Consider the following 21,204-nt stretch of genomic DNA (forward strand, 5'->3'; position numbering starts at 1 on the left):
CAAGTTAAATATATATAATGGTTAAGTTATGTTGTTTGCTTTCAAAATTCTATTTTTACAGATCATTATTTACTAAAGTGAGAATCCAAGGTGAATTCAAATTGAATTTAAATAGCTGAACTGAAAGCAAAGCTGAGTTCGAGAATGTTTCCAGTTTGTTCTTAATTTTTTAATTATCTTTGAATTCATTTTGAATTCTCACTTAATTACAAAAGTAAGGACCCCTGACTAGAGCCTTGGAGATTGACTTGACTATTTGGTAATCTCTGCGTTTTTCACAAATTAAATCTTAATGAAAAAATGGAGGGAAAAATAGCTGATCTGAAATATTCTTTAAAATTGCTATAGTTAGAATATAGGTATGTTATCTTTAGTTTTGCCATTTTGATTTATTCTAAAAGTTCTGAGTTTCTCCTTTTGTCGTAGTGTGTCTGCCGTATGTGTTGGCTTTGCAGTGTGTGTGTGTGTGTATATTGCTTGTATGTAATGTGTTTGGTTTGTACTGGCTCTTTATAATGTATGTGTGCTGGCTGTAAGTCATTTGTAGCTATGATGTGTGATGGCTGTATTTAGTGTATGTGGTATGTGCTGATGTGATATACATTTGTATTCTCTACATTTAGAGTGTTGTATGCATATGAGTGATTTTTTCATATATATATATATATATATATATATATATATATATATATATATATATATAAATACACACACATCAGCCCCAATATATAGTAAAAACCAAAGAAAAGAAAAAGTTACCTGCAGTCTCTCCTTAATCCCTATGTATATTTAGACAAGAGAGGGGTATTTTTTTTTATATACACTTATATACTTATTAACCCTTAATAGGGAACACATGGGATGGGCGGCAGCATTGTAACCAGGCTGTGTGATACAAAGTAAATACAAATACAAAAATAGAAGTCCTGCGCTCACTCCCATCACTACTGGGCCGGCAGCAAGGACTACTGTACACATCAGCCCCAATATATAGTAAAAACCAAAGAAAAGAAAAAGTTACCTGCGCTCTCTCCTTAATCCCTATGTATATTTAGACAAATGGAGGTCATTTAGTTGCTCCAATAGCCATTGGAGGGAATGGCCATTGGAGCAACTACTCAAGCCCTGCTTGGGCCCCATTTAGCCTTGAACTGCAGCGAACTCCAGATGGAATTTTTTCCTCAAGTAAGTAGCTCATGAAGCAGACAATAGGCTTCCAAAGATGGGGTACATTGACGTTGGGGCAGGCTTATGCAATGTACCAACATAATGTACAGCCCTATCACATCTTTAAAATTGCGAACAGCCTTCATGGTCTAGCACTTGGTCTGCAGCTTGTCCACTTCACTTCTCTTTCCTTCATAAACATGACATGCTGTATTGCTGTGGCCTTCCCCTCTGAGTTGCGAGGAGCGACTGCCAGTCCTTGCACCTTCCTATACCTGGTGGTTTACTGCAGCCCCTAGTCCGCATAAATCTATGGAAGCCAGTCCATCATGTCCCGGGCGCCAGGCAATATAAATCCCACATCCCTGTGTGTATGTGTATTTATATATGTTCTGATTTATAATGAGGTGAGTTATAGTCCGTTTGGACTTCTACATTATATTTGGTTGTTATATGGTAAGCTCACATTTAATTTCCTTTCGTAAGCATATCTACCGCACAGGGGTTTTAACCCGACTTTGGACTTCCTAGTATGCTTCTAGAGAAGAATCCATCTAATTTAGTTTAATCTGTACAACATGCTGAGGAGGAGGTGACCAATGTTTTGTCACACACTAAAGGAAAAATACATTTACATTTAGTGGGCAAGTTTAATTTGTGCTATGTCTGATTTAGATATGTTTTTATATTACATGCCAAGTATAACTAGTGTGCTGTGCATTTATTGCTTTAGGAAAATCTTGCTGTTGTATACAATATGTGCAATCCAGCTCAGTACACAATATATGAACCAGTAATAAGAATAAAAGGAAGTATAAAAACTGCACCTTCTCAGAGACCATTCAGCACAAAGGATATAACCAGCAACAGTTTGGATTCAGTATCTTTGAAAATGTTGCAGCCCTCTCTCCTGAAAAACATACAAAGCATCCTACATGAGATTGGAGGAATTGGAACATTTGTATTTCTTTTTGCAAAGGTAAGATAGCTTTTGATATATATGTTAATTAACAATGAGACACAGTTATTTTAAGTAAACATATATAAACATGTTTTGCTTTTAAGGAAATACAAAATGTTCTATTTAAGCCTTGATTAACTTAGTTACTATCCAAGTAAAATAAACAATGCAGCTTATAAGACTGCAAAATGTGCAAGGACTCGGTCCTTCTGGTTTTAGTCTAACATTTTTCATACTTCCTAACATTGGGTGGAAATTGGTCAGTGACGCAACCTGCGCCATTGACAACATACATAATGTGAGGGCCTGTCTGAAAAATTGGCAGGCCTACCCACTGAAGAGGTCTGACCCGCCGCCAACCTACAGGACATTGCAGGTAGCGCTAAATGAGATGCTCTCTGTAGGGTCCTCGGGCCCTTAAAGGTGCAAACTTTTCTAATAATGTGCTGTCACTGTGCTGCTATGTTAATTGAATTTTAATTACACAATTGGTGCTCCTGCAGGGTCTAGAAGGCTATTAACATAGTATGGATTTAAAATATTTTAAATTAAACAGACTGTGGATTAAATGCAGTTTAAACATTGAATCTCTCTTTACAGGAAGTGTTTAGGAAGGCTGTGCAAGTCACATGCAGTGAGGTGCAATGAGGGTTGTAACTCCTAAATGGCAAAAAGCTGAGCAGTGAGACTGCAGCGTCATAATCTATACACCAAAACTTCTTCATTAAGCTATAGTTGTATTGGTGGTTATAGTGTCCAGGGCTTGACAAATTTGCTTGGAATGTAGTAGCCATCTAAAAAACTTAAGAGCTATTTTTTTTTTTTAACTAACAAAGCTTAATTATCAGCAACGGAAATTCATTTCTTAACCTCCCTGGCAGTCTGATTATGCCAGTATTTTTGAATGTTAAAGTGGTAGTTTGTTTTGTATGGAAATGTGTTGTTTCATATTGTAAGCTTGTAACTCTTAGGAATAACTCCCTTAAATCTGTCCAACAACAGTCTAGTAGACATCCCGGGTGTGAAAGTTTGAAACACAAAATCATAAATTATAATATAAATAATTATAAAAAATAATACATTTAATTAATAATGTAATCAAACCAAAAACAGCCATTTGTCCAAACAATGGTGCACTATTACTAGTCACTGTAATACTATGCTGCATACAACACTGCATATTTTGTTTAGTAAACATTACGGGTATGAAAAATGTTGAAACATGTGACTGCACAAAGTCCGACATCACAATCAGGACAATGGAACCTGGTTTCCTTTCTAATTTTCTTTCCACTGTCCTCTCATTTTGAGCAACAAACCACACACACCCTTGTTTGGCTCTGTCGACACCTCACATGGTGTTATTGTAGTCTATCACTACTTGTGGCTTCATGATTTCTTTCCCACCTTCCGCGTGAACCATAACAGTGGAGGTATTATGAACTGTACTCATTAGGCACACATCTCTCTTGTCATGCCATCAGTGCCATCATTTTGCTTTTTTTTTTTGCCAGAAAACCATTTCTCCAGTCTTCAACATCTTATTCCCAAACATTGACTGCATGTCACACTGGTTAGCCCTAGCTGTTCCATAGGCATCTGTTTTTGTTTTGCAGAAGAAACTCATAAAGTTCAGGAAATGTATAAAAGTTGTTGGTTGTTACGCAATAGCCTGGATTTAGCAATGGCTCAATAAGTGAAAGAATGGAAGATGATGCCATTTCATAATTGCTGTATTTCGGATTGAATTTTTTTCCTTTTGAATGACAGAATTCCAAATGTAGCCAGTTGACGATTTGCATAGCATGTAGGATTTTATGGCAAATGATGCTTTCTTTGATGCAATGTATTGGACCCAGCTGAGCCTTCCCTTGTAGGCCATTAGACTTTCATCTATGCAATCTCTTTCTGGCACATAGCTCCGTTGAAAATTCTTTAGAATCAGTTGAGATATTTCCCAAATTTTCTTTTGTTTTGGTGCAGGATGCGTAGTTTCATCAAATTCTTTGTTGTTTTCGAAGTGTAACAATTTCATGAACAGGGAAAAGCTGTACTCTAACATGACCGTACCAAAGAATGGAGTGGCACGTAATTTATTAGTTGTCCAATGCCACTTCTGCAGGGTTTTTCTTGCCACTCCACGACTCCAATTCCCAGAAATTTCCAAATGTCATCTTTGGTCACTGGTTCCTACTTTCTGCTTCTTGAAAACTTCCGATGCAGAGTAGCTAAGTGTTGCTTTTTGTACTGGTTTGTCTCCGTAACTATTTTTACAATAACCTCATCAGTCAGAAATAATTGTAAGTATACCAAGGGGTTGTTGTGTTCAACGTCTACATTCATACCAGATGCTCCAGCAAATGGGAATCTTGGGGGCGCTGCCTGATCTGTACCACAGTCAATAGAGCACCATGTTTGCACATCACTGAGGTCAGTTGCAGAGTCGTTGCTGTCGTCACTTTCAGTGTCTGATTACTAATTTTCCCATTAATCACTCGCTCAATTCTGAAAGTGATTCTAATTCACTAACGCTGTTTTCTAGCTGGTCTAAAACCACTTTTGACCTAAAAGGAAACTTTTTGGATGCCGTGGACGTTCTCAAGTTTCCAGGCAGAAATAATTGTAAAAAAAGAGGTGAAAACAGATTACACTGCATTACAATGTATTGTGTGTATGACACTTTTTTGAATTACACACCTCTTTGCAGCAAATCCAATTATCACAGTCCTCCACAACTAGTTTGTCAACTATTTTATACTCTGCATCTAGTAGACTTGAGCTTATTCACTATGGTGAGTGATACTGTATATACGAAATAATTCTCTCTCTCTCTCTCTCTCTCTCTCTCTCTCTCTCTCACTATATATATATATATATATATATATATATATATATATATATATATATATATATATATATATATATATATATATGTAACAACTGTACCTTGCACTCAGACTCCAATTTCCAAGACCGGGTGCACTACCAGGGCTCCAAACGTCCAAATGGCTGTAATAGAAGGCTGCACTCACAGATTCCATAAAATATAACTTTTAATCAGTCTTGTTAAAATAATCAACATTTCAGTTCTACTTGAGGACTTTCATCAGGATTAGGTGTGTGTGTGTATATATATATATATATATATAAAAGAAAAAAGAAACCTTGCACTCCAACTTACTCAATTGTAGACCCGGTGCTCGATTGCACTAAATTGATATAGCCAGAGAAAATCAGCACTCCCAGGATTTGTATCAAAAATGAAAATAAGTCTTTATTCCAACGGTCGGGACCTTTGGAATAAAGACTTATTTTCATTTTTGATACAAATCCTGGGAGTGCTGATTTTCTCTGGATATATATATATTCAAACCTGCCTGGGTGCAGTCCTCCGTTGATATGCAAATATTCGACAAAATAGGTGCACTTGAAAAAGGCTCTGGTGGGGCTAAAATGTTGAATTTATGTACGCTTATTTATTTTCATGTATGTAGGTAAATGTGTAAACATTGCCTGCATACGCCCCTTTCTTATGCAAAATGCTGCCATGGAGCTTGTTCATGCTCTAGTGATTTCTCGCATGGATTGCTTTAATTCTCTCCTAATTGGTCTCCCCAGAAGCCGTACTGCCACCCTACAATCTGTGATGAATGCTGCTGCCAAGCTGATCTTTCTCTCCTGTCGCTCCTCTCACACCTCACCACTCTGTCGATCCTAACACTGGCTTCCTGTACCCAACAGGTGTCAATTTAAAATTCAAACCCTTACCTATAAAGCTCTAAGCAACTCTAGCCTCTTGTACATTCCTTTACGGATTGATAGGTATGTCCCCTCTCGGTCTCTCTGCTCTACTGGTGACCTTCTCCTGTCTGCTGCTTTCACTCTTACTGCAAAGTCATGCCTGCAAGACTTCTCACGGGCGGATCCTTTCCTTTGGAACAGCCTGCCTACCCATGTCAGACTCTCCCCTAGTCTTCAGTCCTTTAGGCAGTCCCTCAAAACCCATCTTTTCACGATTGCTTATGGCCTCCAAGAGTAACTTCTATCTCTCAAACCTTCCTCTTGCTCTCTCCTAAAGGGCCACAACCCACTCTCACCTCCAGTTCTGCTACTTTCCCACCATGTCTATTTGCGGTCTCCCTCACTACCCTTCCTATTGTGTTTTTATACCCCACCTCCTCTAGACTGTAAGCTCGTTTGAGCAGGGTCCTCAACTAACTATTGCTCACCTTACATTTTGTTATTGTCTCATTTGGTAAATTCCCCTCTTATTGTAAAGCACTGTGGAATAAGCTGGCACTATATAAATATATATATATATATATATATATATATAAATATATATATATATATATATATATATATATATATATATATATATATATATATATATATATATATATATATATATATATATATATATATATATATATATATATATATATATATATTGTGTGTGTGTGTGTTTGTTGACTTTTGTTCATATCCCTGTTTGTTTTGACACTTACCTTTATCTTTATTTTTCTAGATCGTAGACATCAGTAATTGTGAAGATACACAAGCATTAGCGTTACAGATCATATTGTCTTTGACAAAGTGCAATCAGCAAAGAATTCAAGAGAGCGAAAACTGTGATGTGTATTTCATGATTCATCAAGTTTTAATAAGACCTAAATGTGTTGTTGGATTTCATATTTTAAAGGTTTGTTCAAATAACCTTGTCTTTTTAGCACACACAAACTACTTCTGAGCCATTAACTTAAAGGAGCGCTATTGGGTCAGGAACCCCCCCCCCACACACACACACACACCCTCCCTATTCTTCTGCTGGCTCTGCCATTGATCTGCCTGCTTGGCTGCTATCATCTTAAGTATTGATATCAGCCAATCACAATGATTTATCCACAGGAAAGCATTAGATTGGCTGAGAGTGTCAAGAGGCAGATCAGGGGCAAGGCCAGCACAAGCCATATACAGCCCTGGCCAATCAATGCATCTCTATGGTGAAAGTTTAGTGTCTCTATGCAGAGGTTGGATACACTAAATGGCAGTGTTGCACAGTGTGCAGCACTTCCCTAGTATGTACCTCTAGTAGCCATCTGAGTACTTACCCTTAGGCTGTAATGTAAACACTGCATTTTCTCGGGAAATACATTGTTTACTGCAAAAAACCTGAAGGGAATGATTTTACTCACCAGAACAAATATACCGTATATACTAGAGTATAAGACGAGTCTTTCAGCACATTTTTTCTGCTGAAAAACCCCAACTCGACTTATACTCGAGTCAATGTCTGTATTAAGCAATTTACATTGCCATAATACAGACTGGGGGCTGTGTAGGAGGGGGGCTGGCAGAGAGTGTTTACTTACCTCTCCTGCAGCTCCTGTCAGCTCCCTTCTCCTCCGCGCCGGTCCGGTCAGCTCCCAGTGTAAGTTTCATGAGAGCCGCGGGATCAGAGCGTTGCCACGGGCCGCAAGACTTACACTGTGAGCTGACAGGGGAGCTGACCGGACCGGCGCGGAGGAGAATGGAGCTGACAGGAGCTGCAGGAGAGGTAAGAGCTTCCTGCCACCCCCCTCCACTGAACTGCCAATGCCACTGGACCACCACGGAGTGAGAGCCCCCCTCCCTGCCATGTATCAAGCAGGGAGGGGCGACGGAAAAAAAAAATATATATATGTATAAATAATAAAAAAAAAAATAATAATAATATTTAAAAAATAATAATATAACCAAAAAAAAAAAAATGCCCAGCCCCCACCAAGGCTCTGCAACACATACACACACTCACACTGCATCACACACACTCACACTGCATCACACACACTCACACTGCATCACACACACTCACACTGCATCACACACACTCACACTGCACTCATATACACACACTGCACTCATATACACACACTGCACTCATACATACACACACTGCACTCATACACACACACACTGCACTCATACACACACACACTGCACTCATACACACACACACTGCACTCATACACACACACACTGCACTCATACACACACACACTGCACTCATACACACACACACTGCACTCATACACACACACACTGCACTCATACACACACACACTGCACTCATACACACACTGCGCTCATACACACACTGCGCTCATACACACACTGCGCTCATACACACACTGCGCTCATACACACACTGCGCTCCTACACACACTGCGCTCATAAACACACTGCACTCATACAAACACACTGCACTCATACAAACACACTGCACTCATACACACACACTGCGTTCATTATATACACACTGCAAATAAATATTCAATTAATATAATTTTTTTAGGATCTAATTTTATTTAGAAATTTACCAGTAGCTGCTGCATTTCCCAGTTTTTTGGGGTAAAATTAGGGGCATCGGCTTATATTCGGGTCGGCTTATACTTGAGTATATACGGTAATAAGCTGTAGTTGTTCTGGTGACTATAGTTTCCTCATGTTCAAAACATTTTCCCTTTTTTTCAAATCAAGTTCATGTAGAACAGTTATTAGTCATGCATTTGTGTCTAAATCATAGTGGAATTGATTGCCAACAAAAATACAAGGTTCCCAAAATCAGATTACCTAGCCTCTTATTTGTACAATTTATTTGTTTTGGTTTTTAGACTCTTCTCAAGGGATGTACGGGTAATGAAATGATCAGCTTTTGTGAGAATGGAAAATGTACCCTCAATGTAGATTCCACTTCTGTGATCCAGGATGTGAGACTGTTAGAAAATCTGCTTTTGGATTGGAGAATCTGGGCAAAGGCAGAGGTACAGAGATTTTATCATTTTATTCTATTGGTATTCTTTGTGAGCATGCAAATATACTTTTAAAATAAACACATATAAAATATTTAAGCATTATTATATAATGTATATTGTTTTACGTTCTGTTGCCATTTTAGTAAGCTATACTGCCAGCCATGCCATCATGACCCTTACTAATACATATAATAAACTATTTGACCATTTTATTTATCTTTGTCACATCTACTGTATGTGATAAAATTGTATTTCTGCTTTCGTGCAAATGTTATCAGATTTAGTGGGAAATATTAAAATAAGGTATACTATATACAGTCTAGAGCTTTTTATTCACCAAAACCCTCTGAAAAGGATGAACAAATAAATGAAAACTAAAATTATATCTATTCACAAAGGGGTTAAACTCATAGTGAAACACTGCACATACAGACTCCAAGAACTGATTACTTTAAACCACTGAGGTGGTCATGATGTTTAGAGTAACCCTTTTAACTTTTAGCCTTTTAATATTTTTTTTTTTTAACTCTGGCTGAATTGTGAACCTGTGTAAAATGTACATTGTATTGCTGCTTCACGTACAAGTAATTGCCAGACCTATAAATAAGATTGCAATATGGCAAATAAACAAAATAAAAAACAATCAAAAAGAAAACCTTGCTCTTCTGAGCACTAAATATTTGTCATGGTGCACGTTCTGGGGTATTGGGACCTGATTTAGCAAATAGAAGGTTTAAAGTTTTTTTTTTAACCAAACCTGTAGCTTTTCAGTGCCCTGTCATGGTTTCCATTGCTGTTTGGTTATCCAAGAGCACGTTCCTGTATTTGGTATTCTGGTTTTTGATATTTGGCTTGTTCTGACTATTCTGGCTTTCTGATCCTTTGGCTTTTGACTTTCCGTGTTTGCTTCTGTCTGTACCCCTGACCTTGGCTACTTACTGGTTATTCTATTTACGTTTATTCCTTCCATTATAAGGCCCGGTAATACGTTTTAGCCTAGTTTATTTTTATTTTCTGGTTTGACTTAGTTCTGTGTGTTGGGCCACTGTTTTGTCCTGTCATTACGACAGGGCCATGGACCTGCAGACTTAAGTCAACACATCTTGGCTTGTGAAAGAAGGCTGGGAGAAAATGATCACCGTATGGATCGGTTCGTTTTGGCCCTTCAGACCTTGTTGGCCTGTACTGTTCATTTACAACCCAGTAATCCACAACTAGTTCCACCCGGTCCTGTTGCGGTTGTACCTATAGTTTATAAGGCACCTTCTATTTCTCTATCATCACCACCTCATTTTGGTGATGGTATCTGTATGGTGGCAGATTACGCCATTGAGTTATTTACACTAGCCTCAGAGGTGGATTAGGCTAACAGTTCTCTAGTTGCCGCCTTCGCAGAATGTTTGTCCGATACCATTCTTGATGAGGTGGCAGCCAAGGACTTACCAGATAAACTAATCAAGTAAATCAAACTTAGATTTGTGTGTGCTTTATTCAAGAGGTATATGCTTATCAACTCTATCAGTATACCAATTTTTTTTTTTTTTCAATAAAACGAAGCTGCTACAACACTACATGTGTAATTCTCCCAAAACCACACAAACACTTATTGCATATACAGAAAATAGTGGAGCGTTATCTTAGTGTAATACATAGACAATTCATATATATATCTGTACTAAAAGACACTTGGCTTAATTCGTTATTGAGGAACTTCAATTATGTGTGTGTTCCTTTAAATAGAGAAAAACATTAAAAACAATTGCAAGATATATGAAAAAGCCAATTGCACACTCACAATTTCCATTGCTATAAAACCTAGCTCTTGTATGTATCGCTTATTGGTCCATTATGGGTGACTACTCCCCCTTCTGGATCTTGTTGCTCTTTCCTTTCCTTGTTTTACTCGGGATAAAAAAACAAACAACACAGTAATGGTGCAGATCCCCATATACTTCGATATGGTGAATAAACAGCAATTATTATACTCACAAGTGTGGAGCCTGTATGCTGGCTCAATAAAGGTGCCTAGTGTGGTTAAAGGACCACTATAGGCACCCAGACCACTTCAGCTCAATTAAGTGGTCTGGGTGCCAGGTCCCTCTAGTTTTAACAACAATACAAAGCAGTAGGGTGCACCAGGGGGTTAGGGGTGAATTAATAAAACTGAAGTAAAACAAATAATACATGCTCAATACAATTCTATACAATCATATATATGCATACAAGCGAACAAGTCAATAAGTCCAACATGAGGTATATAGGTATAGGCAAGTCTATAAGAGTTTTCCTTTATCTCCGAGTGCGTATGTCTTTCAGATAGCTGAGGTCCAGGGACATAAAAGAGAAGAGAATAATTCCAATAGTGCAATATGTTTAAATATATATTAAAAGCTTAGGTAAAAGGAAATCCAAATTGGCCTACTCATATGGGATAGAGCTTAAAACCAGCTCTAGTAGGAAGCACTTCAGGGATATGGTGGAAGGTATAGGCCAGTGCATATCTTGCCAGCAGGATATGTAAAAATACAAACAAAGGTACAACGGATAGTGTTCTCTGTATAAAATATCTATATCTATATCCAGGAGAAGAAATAAATGAATAATACTCACATTTACCTGAGCAGATAACCTGCTCTGTGTAATCAGTGTAGGTGGTATAATCCCCACCAAGGATACATTGTGAGGTCCTCACTGGCAAGGTAAAAACGTGATGCCCGGTAATAAAAGAAAAAAGGTATATGGTACTAATATTGGTAGTAAAAGATTCAAGTGTGAAGTCAAGAGGACTGCCACTCCTCTAGATTTCCCCTTTATGACTTACAGTACTGTCAGTTTTCCCTCAAAATTTCACACACAACTTGTATACCTTTCTATGCGCTACAAAAAAAAAAGGCAATGTCGCTAAAGCTAATCCTCTTAAACCTCCCCCTGTATGTGGATCACACTGCTTTAAGGCAGTCCCCCTAGATCTAGCCTCAAAAGATTCTCACTATCCGCATACCGTTGGTCTCAAAATTAAAGGACTCCTCCTACCAATATTAAAAAAACAGTCAGCTCAACGCGCATTTCGGCGCGATATTGCACCTTTATCAAGAGCAGCCCTTGATAAAGGTGCAATATTGCGCTGAAATGTGCGTCGAGCTGACACTCATTTTTAATATTGTTAGTATTGTTTAATATTATTATATATTTTTTTCATGATAGTGTATATGTAGAAGTGGTGTCCAGTTTTTTCTAATAAGAATATAATCAAATTATCTCTAATAGTATTGTTTTTATACTAGTGGTGAAATAGTATTGTTTTTATACTAGTGGTGAACTCTGGAGATTTGACTCCATCTCTTTGGAATTTGGATCTCTATCTGATTTGTTGAAATTTATCAGGGCTTATGCCTCATAATGATTACCCATGCAGCCCCCTTTTCTTGCAGTAGGGTTGGGTTTTTGTACCCAACACCTATACCAAATTTTATCTTATGAATCAGAAATAAGTTATCAGAATTTAAGTCCTAACTTATCTAATGTTGTTAATTAATTTTTCTTCCTTTACTGTAGTGAATGCTCGCCATTTGTTTTTTAGTTATCTGTATAACTAGTCTTCTTTTATTGTCTTTTTCTGTTTAGGTGGGCGTGTGGGAAACTCTGTTAACTGCTTTGGAGATCTTAATTAGAGATACCCATCCTCAAAAAGTTTTTAACATCAAACAGTTATTAAAAGCCCGGGTAATTCATCATTTCTTACTGGCGTGTCAAATTCTTCAGGTATATTAATTGACAGAAACCTTTATATACATTTTCCGGTTATATATATTTATTTTATTTTTTGTTTGTGTATAGTAAAGAGCAGAAGCTCTGCCTCTCCCCTGCTGTGTACCTTCACGGACAAGAGGGAAGATCAGAGATAATATCCCCCCTCCCTGGACAAAAGTAAGAAGGGGGGGAGAGGGGGGAGAGGGGGGAGGGGGGAGAGGGGGGAGGGGGGAGGGAGGAGAGAGATATAAAGTATATTTATTTTTAATCCCAAAAAATCTAAACTTGCATAGATATTTATATAGACACACACACACACACACACACACTGCACCCCCATTCGGAAACTATGCACCCTTTAAACACACGCTGCACCCTTTACACGCACAAGCGCTGCCCCTTTACACGCACAGGCGCTGCGCCCTTTACACGCACAGGCGCTGCGCCCTTTACACGCACAGGCGCTGCGCCCTTTACACGCACAGGCGCTGCGCCCTTTACACGCACAGGCGCTGCGCCCTTTACACGCACAGGCGCTGCGCCCTTTACACGCACAGGCGCTGCGCCCTTTACACGCACAGGCGCTGCGCCCTTTACACGCACAGGCGCTGCGCCCTTTACACGCACAGGCGCTGCGCCCTTTACACGCACAGGCGCTGCGCCCTTTACACGCACAGGCGCTGCGCCCTTTACACGCACAGGCGCTGCGCCCTTTACACGCACAGGCGCTGCGCCCTTTACACGCACAGGCGCTGCGCCCTTTACACGCACAGGCGCTGCGCCCTTTACACGCACAGGCGCTGCGCCCTTTACACGCACAGGCGCTGCGCCCTTTACACGCACAGGCGCTGCGCCCTTTACACGCACAGGCGCTGCGCCCTTTACACGCACAGGCGCTGCGCCCTTTACACGCACAGGCGCTGCGCCCTTTACACGCACAGGCGCTGCGCCCTTTACACGCACAGGCGCTGCGCCCTTTACACGCACAGGCGCTGCGCCCTTTACACGCACAGGCGCTGCGCCCTTTACACGCACAGGCGCTGCACCCTTTACACGCACAAGCGCTGCACCCTTTAACAAACGTGCCACAACACTCCTGGCACCATAACCACTACACAGAGCTGTAGTGGTTATTGTGCCTGGATTGTTCCTACCAGTGCCCCTTCTAAAAAAATAGGTACAGGTTCCCCTCCAGCATGGACTACAACTGCTTTCACTTTTAACATCTTTTCTAACTCCTCTTTCAGTCTTTGGTATTTGTCCACCTTATCATGTTACTTCTTATTTATGTTATTGTTACTGGGTATTGCCACATCCACCACCACTGCAATCTTATGTTCCTTGTCTACCACCACAATTTCCCATTAGTTGACCGGTACTTACCTGTCTATCTACATCAGGAAGTCTCACTGGATCCTAGCCTGTCATTCTCAACTACCCTTTGTTGTACCTGTCATCTGGACTTGGGCAGACCCAGCCAATATTCTGTGCATATGTTTCAGTACACAATCCCAGCATCTTGTTTGTAATCCTTTGTGTATGATGTTCCTGCTAATATCTTGCACCTGACTGCTACGTGCTGGTTTGTCTCTGAGGAATCTCTGCATAGTCTGCACCGTGACAGTGAGTGCCTATGCAGCAAGGATTGGTGCCTTAGTGCTTTCTTTCTGAGATTTGATAAATATAAAATCAGTATCATAAAATACTTATCTGAATTAGTTGTTCCTTGAGCGAATTAACATGCTATCAATAAACTAAAATATATTGCTTTATTCTTGCTGTAATGCAATGCTTTATTATTTTTTTAGGCACATAGAGAAGGACATCTTACATCCATACCCCAAGATGTGTGTCGATCGTATGTGAAAATCATTGAAGAAGTGCTTGGATCACCTCCAGATTTGGAACTACTGAAGCTAATCTTCAGCTTCCTGTTGGCAGTCCACCCTCCCACTAATACTTATGTTTGTCATAATCCCAACAACTTTTTCTTCTCTTTACACATAGGTATTACAAGCATAATTTTTGCTGTGTTGTTGTTTTTGTTTAGTTTTTTTCTCTGTTTTAAAACATATTTCCAATTACAAGAATGCTTACCAATTTTTATTTTTTTAAAAAGTGCATCATCAATCCTGCATTATTTTTGTTTGTTTAAAATCTATCAAGGAAAAAAACAATATAAGTGGACAGATATATGAATAATTATTATTATTGCAATTTATATAGCACCAACAGATTCCTTAGCACTTTACAATATTATTAGAGTGGGGATTTGACTATAAATAGGACAATTACAAGAAAACTTACAGAAACAAAAGGGTTGAAGAAGGCCCTGCTCAAATGAGCTTACAGTCTATAGGAGGTGGGGTATAAAACACATTAGGACAGGGAATATAAGTCAAATTAGGTGGGAGTGGAGCAGAGCTGAAGGAGAGAGTAGAGTGCTGCCCTTTAGGAGAGAGCATGGGACAGGTATGTGAGGTAGAGGTTAGTCTGAGAGGCCATAGGCTTTCCTAAAGAAATTAGTTTTAAGGCACTTCTTAAATGATTGAAGACTAGGGGAGAGTCTGATGGTAGTAGGCAGGCTATTCCACAGGACGGGAGCCGCCCGTGAAAAGTCCTTCAAGCGTGAGTTGGCCGTACGGGTACGAGCAGCAGACAGAAGAAGGTCACGGGCAGAGCGGAGAGACCGAGAAGGGACATTCCTATGGATCTGTGAGGAGATATAAGAGGGGCTAAGATTATTCAGTGCTTTATAGGTATGGGTTAGCACTCTAATTGGCTCCTATAGTATACAGGAAGCCAATGTAAGTGGGATGAGGTGTGAGAGGACCGACTAGAGACCGACTAGAGAGGAAAATCAGTCTGGCGGCAGCATTCATTACAGACTGTAGCAGGGCAATACGGCTATTGGGAAGACAAATTAGGAGAGCATTACAATAGTCCATGCGAGAGATTACTAGAGCATGGACAAGCTCTTTAGTAGCATCTTGTGTAAGAAAGGGGCGGATGCTGGCGATGTTTTTGAGGTGGAATTGGCATGATTTGACAACAGACCGGATGTGAGGCTCAAAGGTGAGGCCAGAATCAAAAGTAACACCAAGACAACATGCTTGTAAGGATGGGCTGATATGGGTACCACCAATATGAAGGGAGAGCGAGAGAGGAGGATTAGGAGGAGGAAAGACAAGAAGTTCTGTTTTGGAAAGATTCATTTTCAGAAAGCAGGAGGACATCCAATCAGAGATAGAAGAAAGGCACGAGGTGACTTGTTGCAGGACATCAGGGGAGAGGTCTGGGGAGGAGAGATATATATCTGGGTGTCATCAGCTTACAGGTGGTATTTGAATCCAAAAGCGGTAATAAGCTTGCCAAGAGATGCAGTGTAAAGAGAAAATAGAAGGGGACCAAGGACAGAGCCTTGGGGGACTCCAACTGAGACAGGACAAACTGTGGAGGTATCATTAGAAAAGGAGACACTGAATGAGCGTTGGGAGAGATAGGAGGAAAACCATGAGAGGACAGAGTCACAGAGACAGAGTGATTGAAGAGTTTGGAGAAGGAGAACATGATCAACAGTGTCAAAAGCAGCGGAAAGGTCAAGACGAATTAGTATGGATTAGTGACCTTTGGATTTAGCTGTGATAAGTGACTTTGATAAGGGCAGTCTCCGTAGAGTGGAGGGGGCGGAAGCCGGACTGAAGAGGGTGGAGGAGAGAGTAGGAGTTGAGGAAGCAGGCCAGACGGGTGAAGACTAGTCTTTCAAGAAGCTTTGAGGAAAAAGGGAGCAGGAATATAGGACGATAGTTAGAGGGTAAGGATGGGTCGAGACCTTTTTTAAGATGGGTACTACAGTAGCATGTTTCAGGACAGCAGGAACAGTGCCAGTAGAAAGAGAGAAGTTGAAGATGTGTGTTAAGGAGGGCACAAAACAAGAGGAGAGAGATCTAATAAGGTTAGACGGGACAGGATCAAGCGGGCAAGTGGTGGGGCGAGAGGAAAGGATAAGTGCAGTCACATCTTGTTCAGTAGCCTGGGAGAAGGTCGGAAGGGTTGAAGAGGCATGATACAGGGGAGGTTGAAAAGGTGAGGGGCAAGGTGGTGAGAATTCTTTCCTTATCTGTTCAATCTTGTCAGTAAAGAAGCGAGCAAGACTATCAGCTGTAAGTTTAGTTTGAGGGGTGGCCACATCAGGGCAAAGAAGTGAGTTATGTATCAAAGTGACGCCTGGGATTGTGGGAGCAAGAACGAATAAGAGAAGAAAAGTATGACTGTTTGGCAAGGGCAAGCTGTGCTGTATGAAAACAATATGAATTTGTAGTGTAGAAAGTCTGACTCGGTGTGAGACTTCCTCCAGCAGCGTTCAGCAGAACGAGAACATCTTTGCAGGTAGCATGTTGATTTAGTGTGCCATGATTGAGGGCATGTCCTCCTTGCTGTGTGTATTTGGATAGGGGCTGCAGCGTCCAGGGCTGAGGTGAGGGTAGAGTTATATGAGGAGATAGCCAGTGAGGGACATAAGTGAGCAGGAATGGATAATAGTTGGGAATTGATATCAGCTGACAGCTGCTGGAGGTTTATAGAACTCAGATTCCTTCTGAGTTGAGGGGGGTTAGGTTGAGGTTGTTGGGGGAGGGGGCTATTGAGAGCAAATGATAGGAAATTATGATCTGAGAGAGGAAATGGAGTGTTGCAGATGGTAGAGACTGTATAATCATGAGTGAAAATAAGGTCTAGAGCAGGGGTAGGCAACCTTCGTCACTCCAGATGTTGTGGACTACATCCCCCATAATGCTTTGACACCCACAATGCTGGCAAAGCACCCTGGGAGGTGTAGTCCAAAACATCTGGGGTGCCGGAGGTTGCCTATGCCTGGTCTAGAGTATTGCCTGCTACATGGGTGGGGGAATTAGCCCACTGTGATAGCCCAAGGGAGGAGGTAATAGAAAGTAGTTTTGAGTCTGCTGAGGTCAAAGGTCAGTTAATGGGAATGTTGAAGTCTCCAAGAATTACAGATGGAATGTTAGAGGAGAGGAAGCCAGGCAGCTAAATGGTCAAGGAAGAGAAGTGGGGAACCAGGGGGACGATAGATAACCACAATGTTAGCAGAGATGGGTTTAAAAAGGCGGATTGAATGAATCTCAAATGATGAGAGAGAGGGAAGGGGGTGTGGGTAGAGGTTTGAATGAGCAGTGAGGTGAGAGCAGAAACCCTACGCCACCACCTTTATTTTCAAAGTTTCTTGGGTTGTGGGAAAATTGAAGACCACCAAAGGATAAAGAGGTAGCAGTGTCAGAGGGAGAGAGCCATGTTTCAGTTAATGCTAGTAATTGTAGGGAATGAGATATGAAAAGATCATGCACAGCTGTGGATTTAGTAATACTGCAAACAGAGCAAGCATTCCAGAGGGCAGTGTGGAAGGAGGATTTAAAGGAAGAATAGCGTGAGATGGGTATGAGATTAGAGTGATTGTTGGATTTAGCACATGATGGGTTTGCAAGTGTGGGACCAGGGTTTGGGGACACATCACCAGCTGCTAGGAGTAGAAGGATAGAAAGGGAAAGAAGATGGGAGCAGGATTTAAAGGTTTTGTGAGAGTGTTTATATTTTGAGGATTTAGAAGGAGATGGTGGAGATGAGCTGGAAAGGTACAAGTGGAGTGCATGGGATGAGTAAAGGGGGGGGGGGGGAGTAGGGTGGGAGCAATGGAAATGGTGTCAGCAGGAACAGGTAGGCAGAATTAGATATTTTACCAATGAGAGACGTGAGGGTGAAGGCAAAGAAAATGAGGGAGAACGTTTTATAAGAAGAATGTAATGAATAAGCTATATGAAGTCTTCAACTGTTTTTATGGTTTAAGAGCACCATAGTAGGTATTTAAGAAAACAAGTGACATAATAATCTAACTTAATTAACTAAAAATTATATCTGTACACAGGCTGCATAAACACAGAAAACCAGAAAGTGTAATGTAGCATTGAGTCATGGATATGCAGCATGTTCATATTTAGAGAAAAGTGAAAAATCTTTGTTCCTGGCTACTTCCAAAACTAGTCTGTGAACACAATTATATGGCTGCAGAACTCAGATTCCGTGTCTTGTATGCAACATAGAAAGTGTACGCTCTTTATAGCTCTATGATTTATTTTTTTTAATTGTGAAAATTGACAGTTTCAAATACTACTTTTCATTATTGTATACACACTTTGCCAGATTTGTATTCTCATTGTAATGCTGGTGGTAATGGTATGCTTTAGTTACAAATCTAAACTAGCCAACATTTTGTTTTGTAGATGGAAGAATATTTCAAGAAAAAATCAAGTCAATTGTTTATCGGAGGCATTGTAGCTACGGAGGACAGCCTAGTGTTAGTCCTGGGTTTTCAAGCAGAATGGCTTATGGATTTCCTGAATCATTGCCTAAAGGTAAAATAGTGCATACAGATTATCTGTGGATAAATAAAACATAACAAATGTTTTATGCCGAAAATACTTCTAATCGAGTGTCATCTGATTACACTTACTCATTTTTATGTGAAAAGGGAGCAATTCACTTTTCTGCTGTGCATACTCCATATGGGATGTTCTCTGGCCTATATCTTGGATCTCCCTCCATAGCTCATTTGCCAGTGATTTGTATTTGGGCAGAGATGCTGGTTTGTATGGAGGTAGAAAATGACTTCATCATCTCTCTCCCTGTTGCAGTGGTGATTGGTCCCTCCTCCGCCATGGAGCTCAGAGAGGTCGGGGGGGGGGCTGAGAATTTCCTCAAGATAGAGTTTCTCCACCATCTTGCGCCAGGCTGGGGCCATCCTATGTTCTGAGCGCGGCTGCTCTAGCTAGGAAAAACAAAGCGTGCTCGGCTTTTGATTTATTTATTTCTTAAAATTCTTTATGTAGAACTTCTCATACAACAACAAGTAAACAGTAGAGAAAAAGTACCCTGGGTTGCATTACAAGCCATAACATGTTGTACAAGCTTTACATAGGACACAAGGTCATGTGTTTAGACTGGAAGAAAGAAGATTGTGTCTAAGACAAAATAAATGTTTTTTATTTATTTTTGTTTTTTTTACTGTAAGAAAAAAATAAGGAAATTGAATTTTCTACCTGAATAAGTGGTTTTATCAGAGTCCATACATATGTTTAAACTGGAACTAGATGCATACTTGCAAAACAGAATATTCAATGATATAATTTTTCAATGTAGAGTAATAGCTTCTTGATCCAAGGATAAATCTGACTGCCATTCTGGGGTCAAGAAGGATTTTTTCCCCTAGTTTGTTGCAAAATTGGAAGTGCTTCAAACGGAGTTTTTTTTTTTTGTTGTGTTTTTTTTTTTTGCCTTCTTTTGGAACAACCACAAAAACAAATGTGAGGAAGGCTGGACTTGATGGACACATGCACAATCTGAAATCAACAGCCATACGCAACCTTTTCATTTCAAACTCACTCACATTACTAGCACTTATAGAGACCTGGCTTTCCCCCTCTGGTAGTGCTACTCCTGCCTCTTTGTGTTTTGGTGGGCTTCAATTCTCCCATACTCCCAGACCCAGCAACTGTAAAAGAGATGGTGTAGGCATCCTTCTTTCCCCTCAATGTACTTTTCAACCAATCTCTCCTGCCCTATCCTTTACTTCCTTTGAAGTTCACACTGTCCGCCTATTTAAACCCACTCCTTTAAGAATTGCTATCATCTACCGTCCCCCTGATCATCCTAGGCTATTTATTGAGCACTTTTGTTCCTGGCTACCTCACTTACTCTCCTCTCCTTCCCTTATACTTGGGGATTTATTGTCTTCTCTCTGTAACCTCCTCTATTGGCCTCATGCAACCCATACAGCGGCAAACACTCTTGATCTCGCCTTCACCAATCGCCTGTACCGCCTCTAATCTCTCCAATGTTCCTTTTCCTCTATCTGACCACAATCTGCTGACTTTTGACATCAGCACACCCAGGACCCAACTGACACCACCCTCTGCACATCAATATCACAATGAACTCTAATGTCTCAACCTAGAGAACTTCTCCACTAACTTCCAAACTTTCCTTTTACTTATGTCAAACCTCACCTGCCCTAGCTCTGCAATCTCCTTTTACAAGTCCACCCTCTCCTCTCAACTAGACATCATGGAACCCCCTACACTTAAACACAGCAAGCACCCCCAACTACAACCTTGGCACACCAAGCTGACTCAATACCTCCAAAAATGCTCCAGAACTGCTGAACGCTTCTGGAGGAAGTCTCACTCCACATCTGACTTTCTCCACTTTAAATTTATGCTGCACTCTTTCGGCTTGGCTCTTTCCTCTGCAAAAGTAAATTACTTCAATACCCTCAAAACCACACTCTCTCCCGCAAACCCAAACGACTATTCCACACTTTTAACTCTCTTCTTCGCCCTGTTGCTCCTACTCCTACTGACCTAACCACCACAAACTTTGCAACTCACTTCACTGACAAGATCTCTACAATCAGGTAAGGTATTTCTCATCTCTCTCCTTCCCATTCCAATACTTACCCCAACC

General features: G+C 40.4%; 1 protein-coding gene across 4 annotated transcripts in view; it reads left to right on the forward strand.

The window, feature by feature from the left end:
• Nucleotides 1-21,204, forward strand: part of LYST (lysosomal trafficking regulator) — a 710,683-nt gene that overhangs the window by 247,044 nt on the left and 442,435 nt on the right. For all 4 annotated transcript variants that reach the window (XM_063443375.1, XM_063443377.1, XM_063443378.1 and 1 more), the window contains exons 16-21: nucleotides 1,901-2,146; nucleotides 6,657-6,830; nucleotides 8,782-8,931; nucleotides 12,547-12,684; nucleotides 14,481-14,679; nucleotides 18,966-19,097. In XM_063443375.1, coding sequence (XP_063299445.1) covers nucleotides 1,901-2,146; nucleotides 6,657-6,830; nucleotides 8,782-8,931; nucleotides 12,547-12,684; nucleotides 14,481-14,679; nucleotides 18,966-19,097 — 1,039 coding nt within the window. The remainder of the gene's footprint in view (nucleotides 1-1,900; nucleotides 2,147-6,656; nucleotides 6,831-8,781; nucleotides 8,932-12,546; nucleotides 12,685-14,480; nucleotides 14,680-18,965; nucleotides 19,098-21,204) is intronic.

This window comes from Pelobates fuscus, chromosome 2, assembly GCF_036172605.1.
Source record: "Pelobates fuscus isolate aPelFus1 chromosome 2, aPelFus1.pri, whole genome shotgun sequence".
Taxonomy (NCBI): Eukaryota; Metazoa; Chordata; class Amphibia; order Anura; family Pelobatidae; genus Pelobates; species Pelobates fuscus.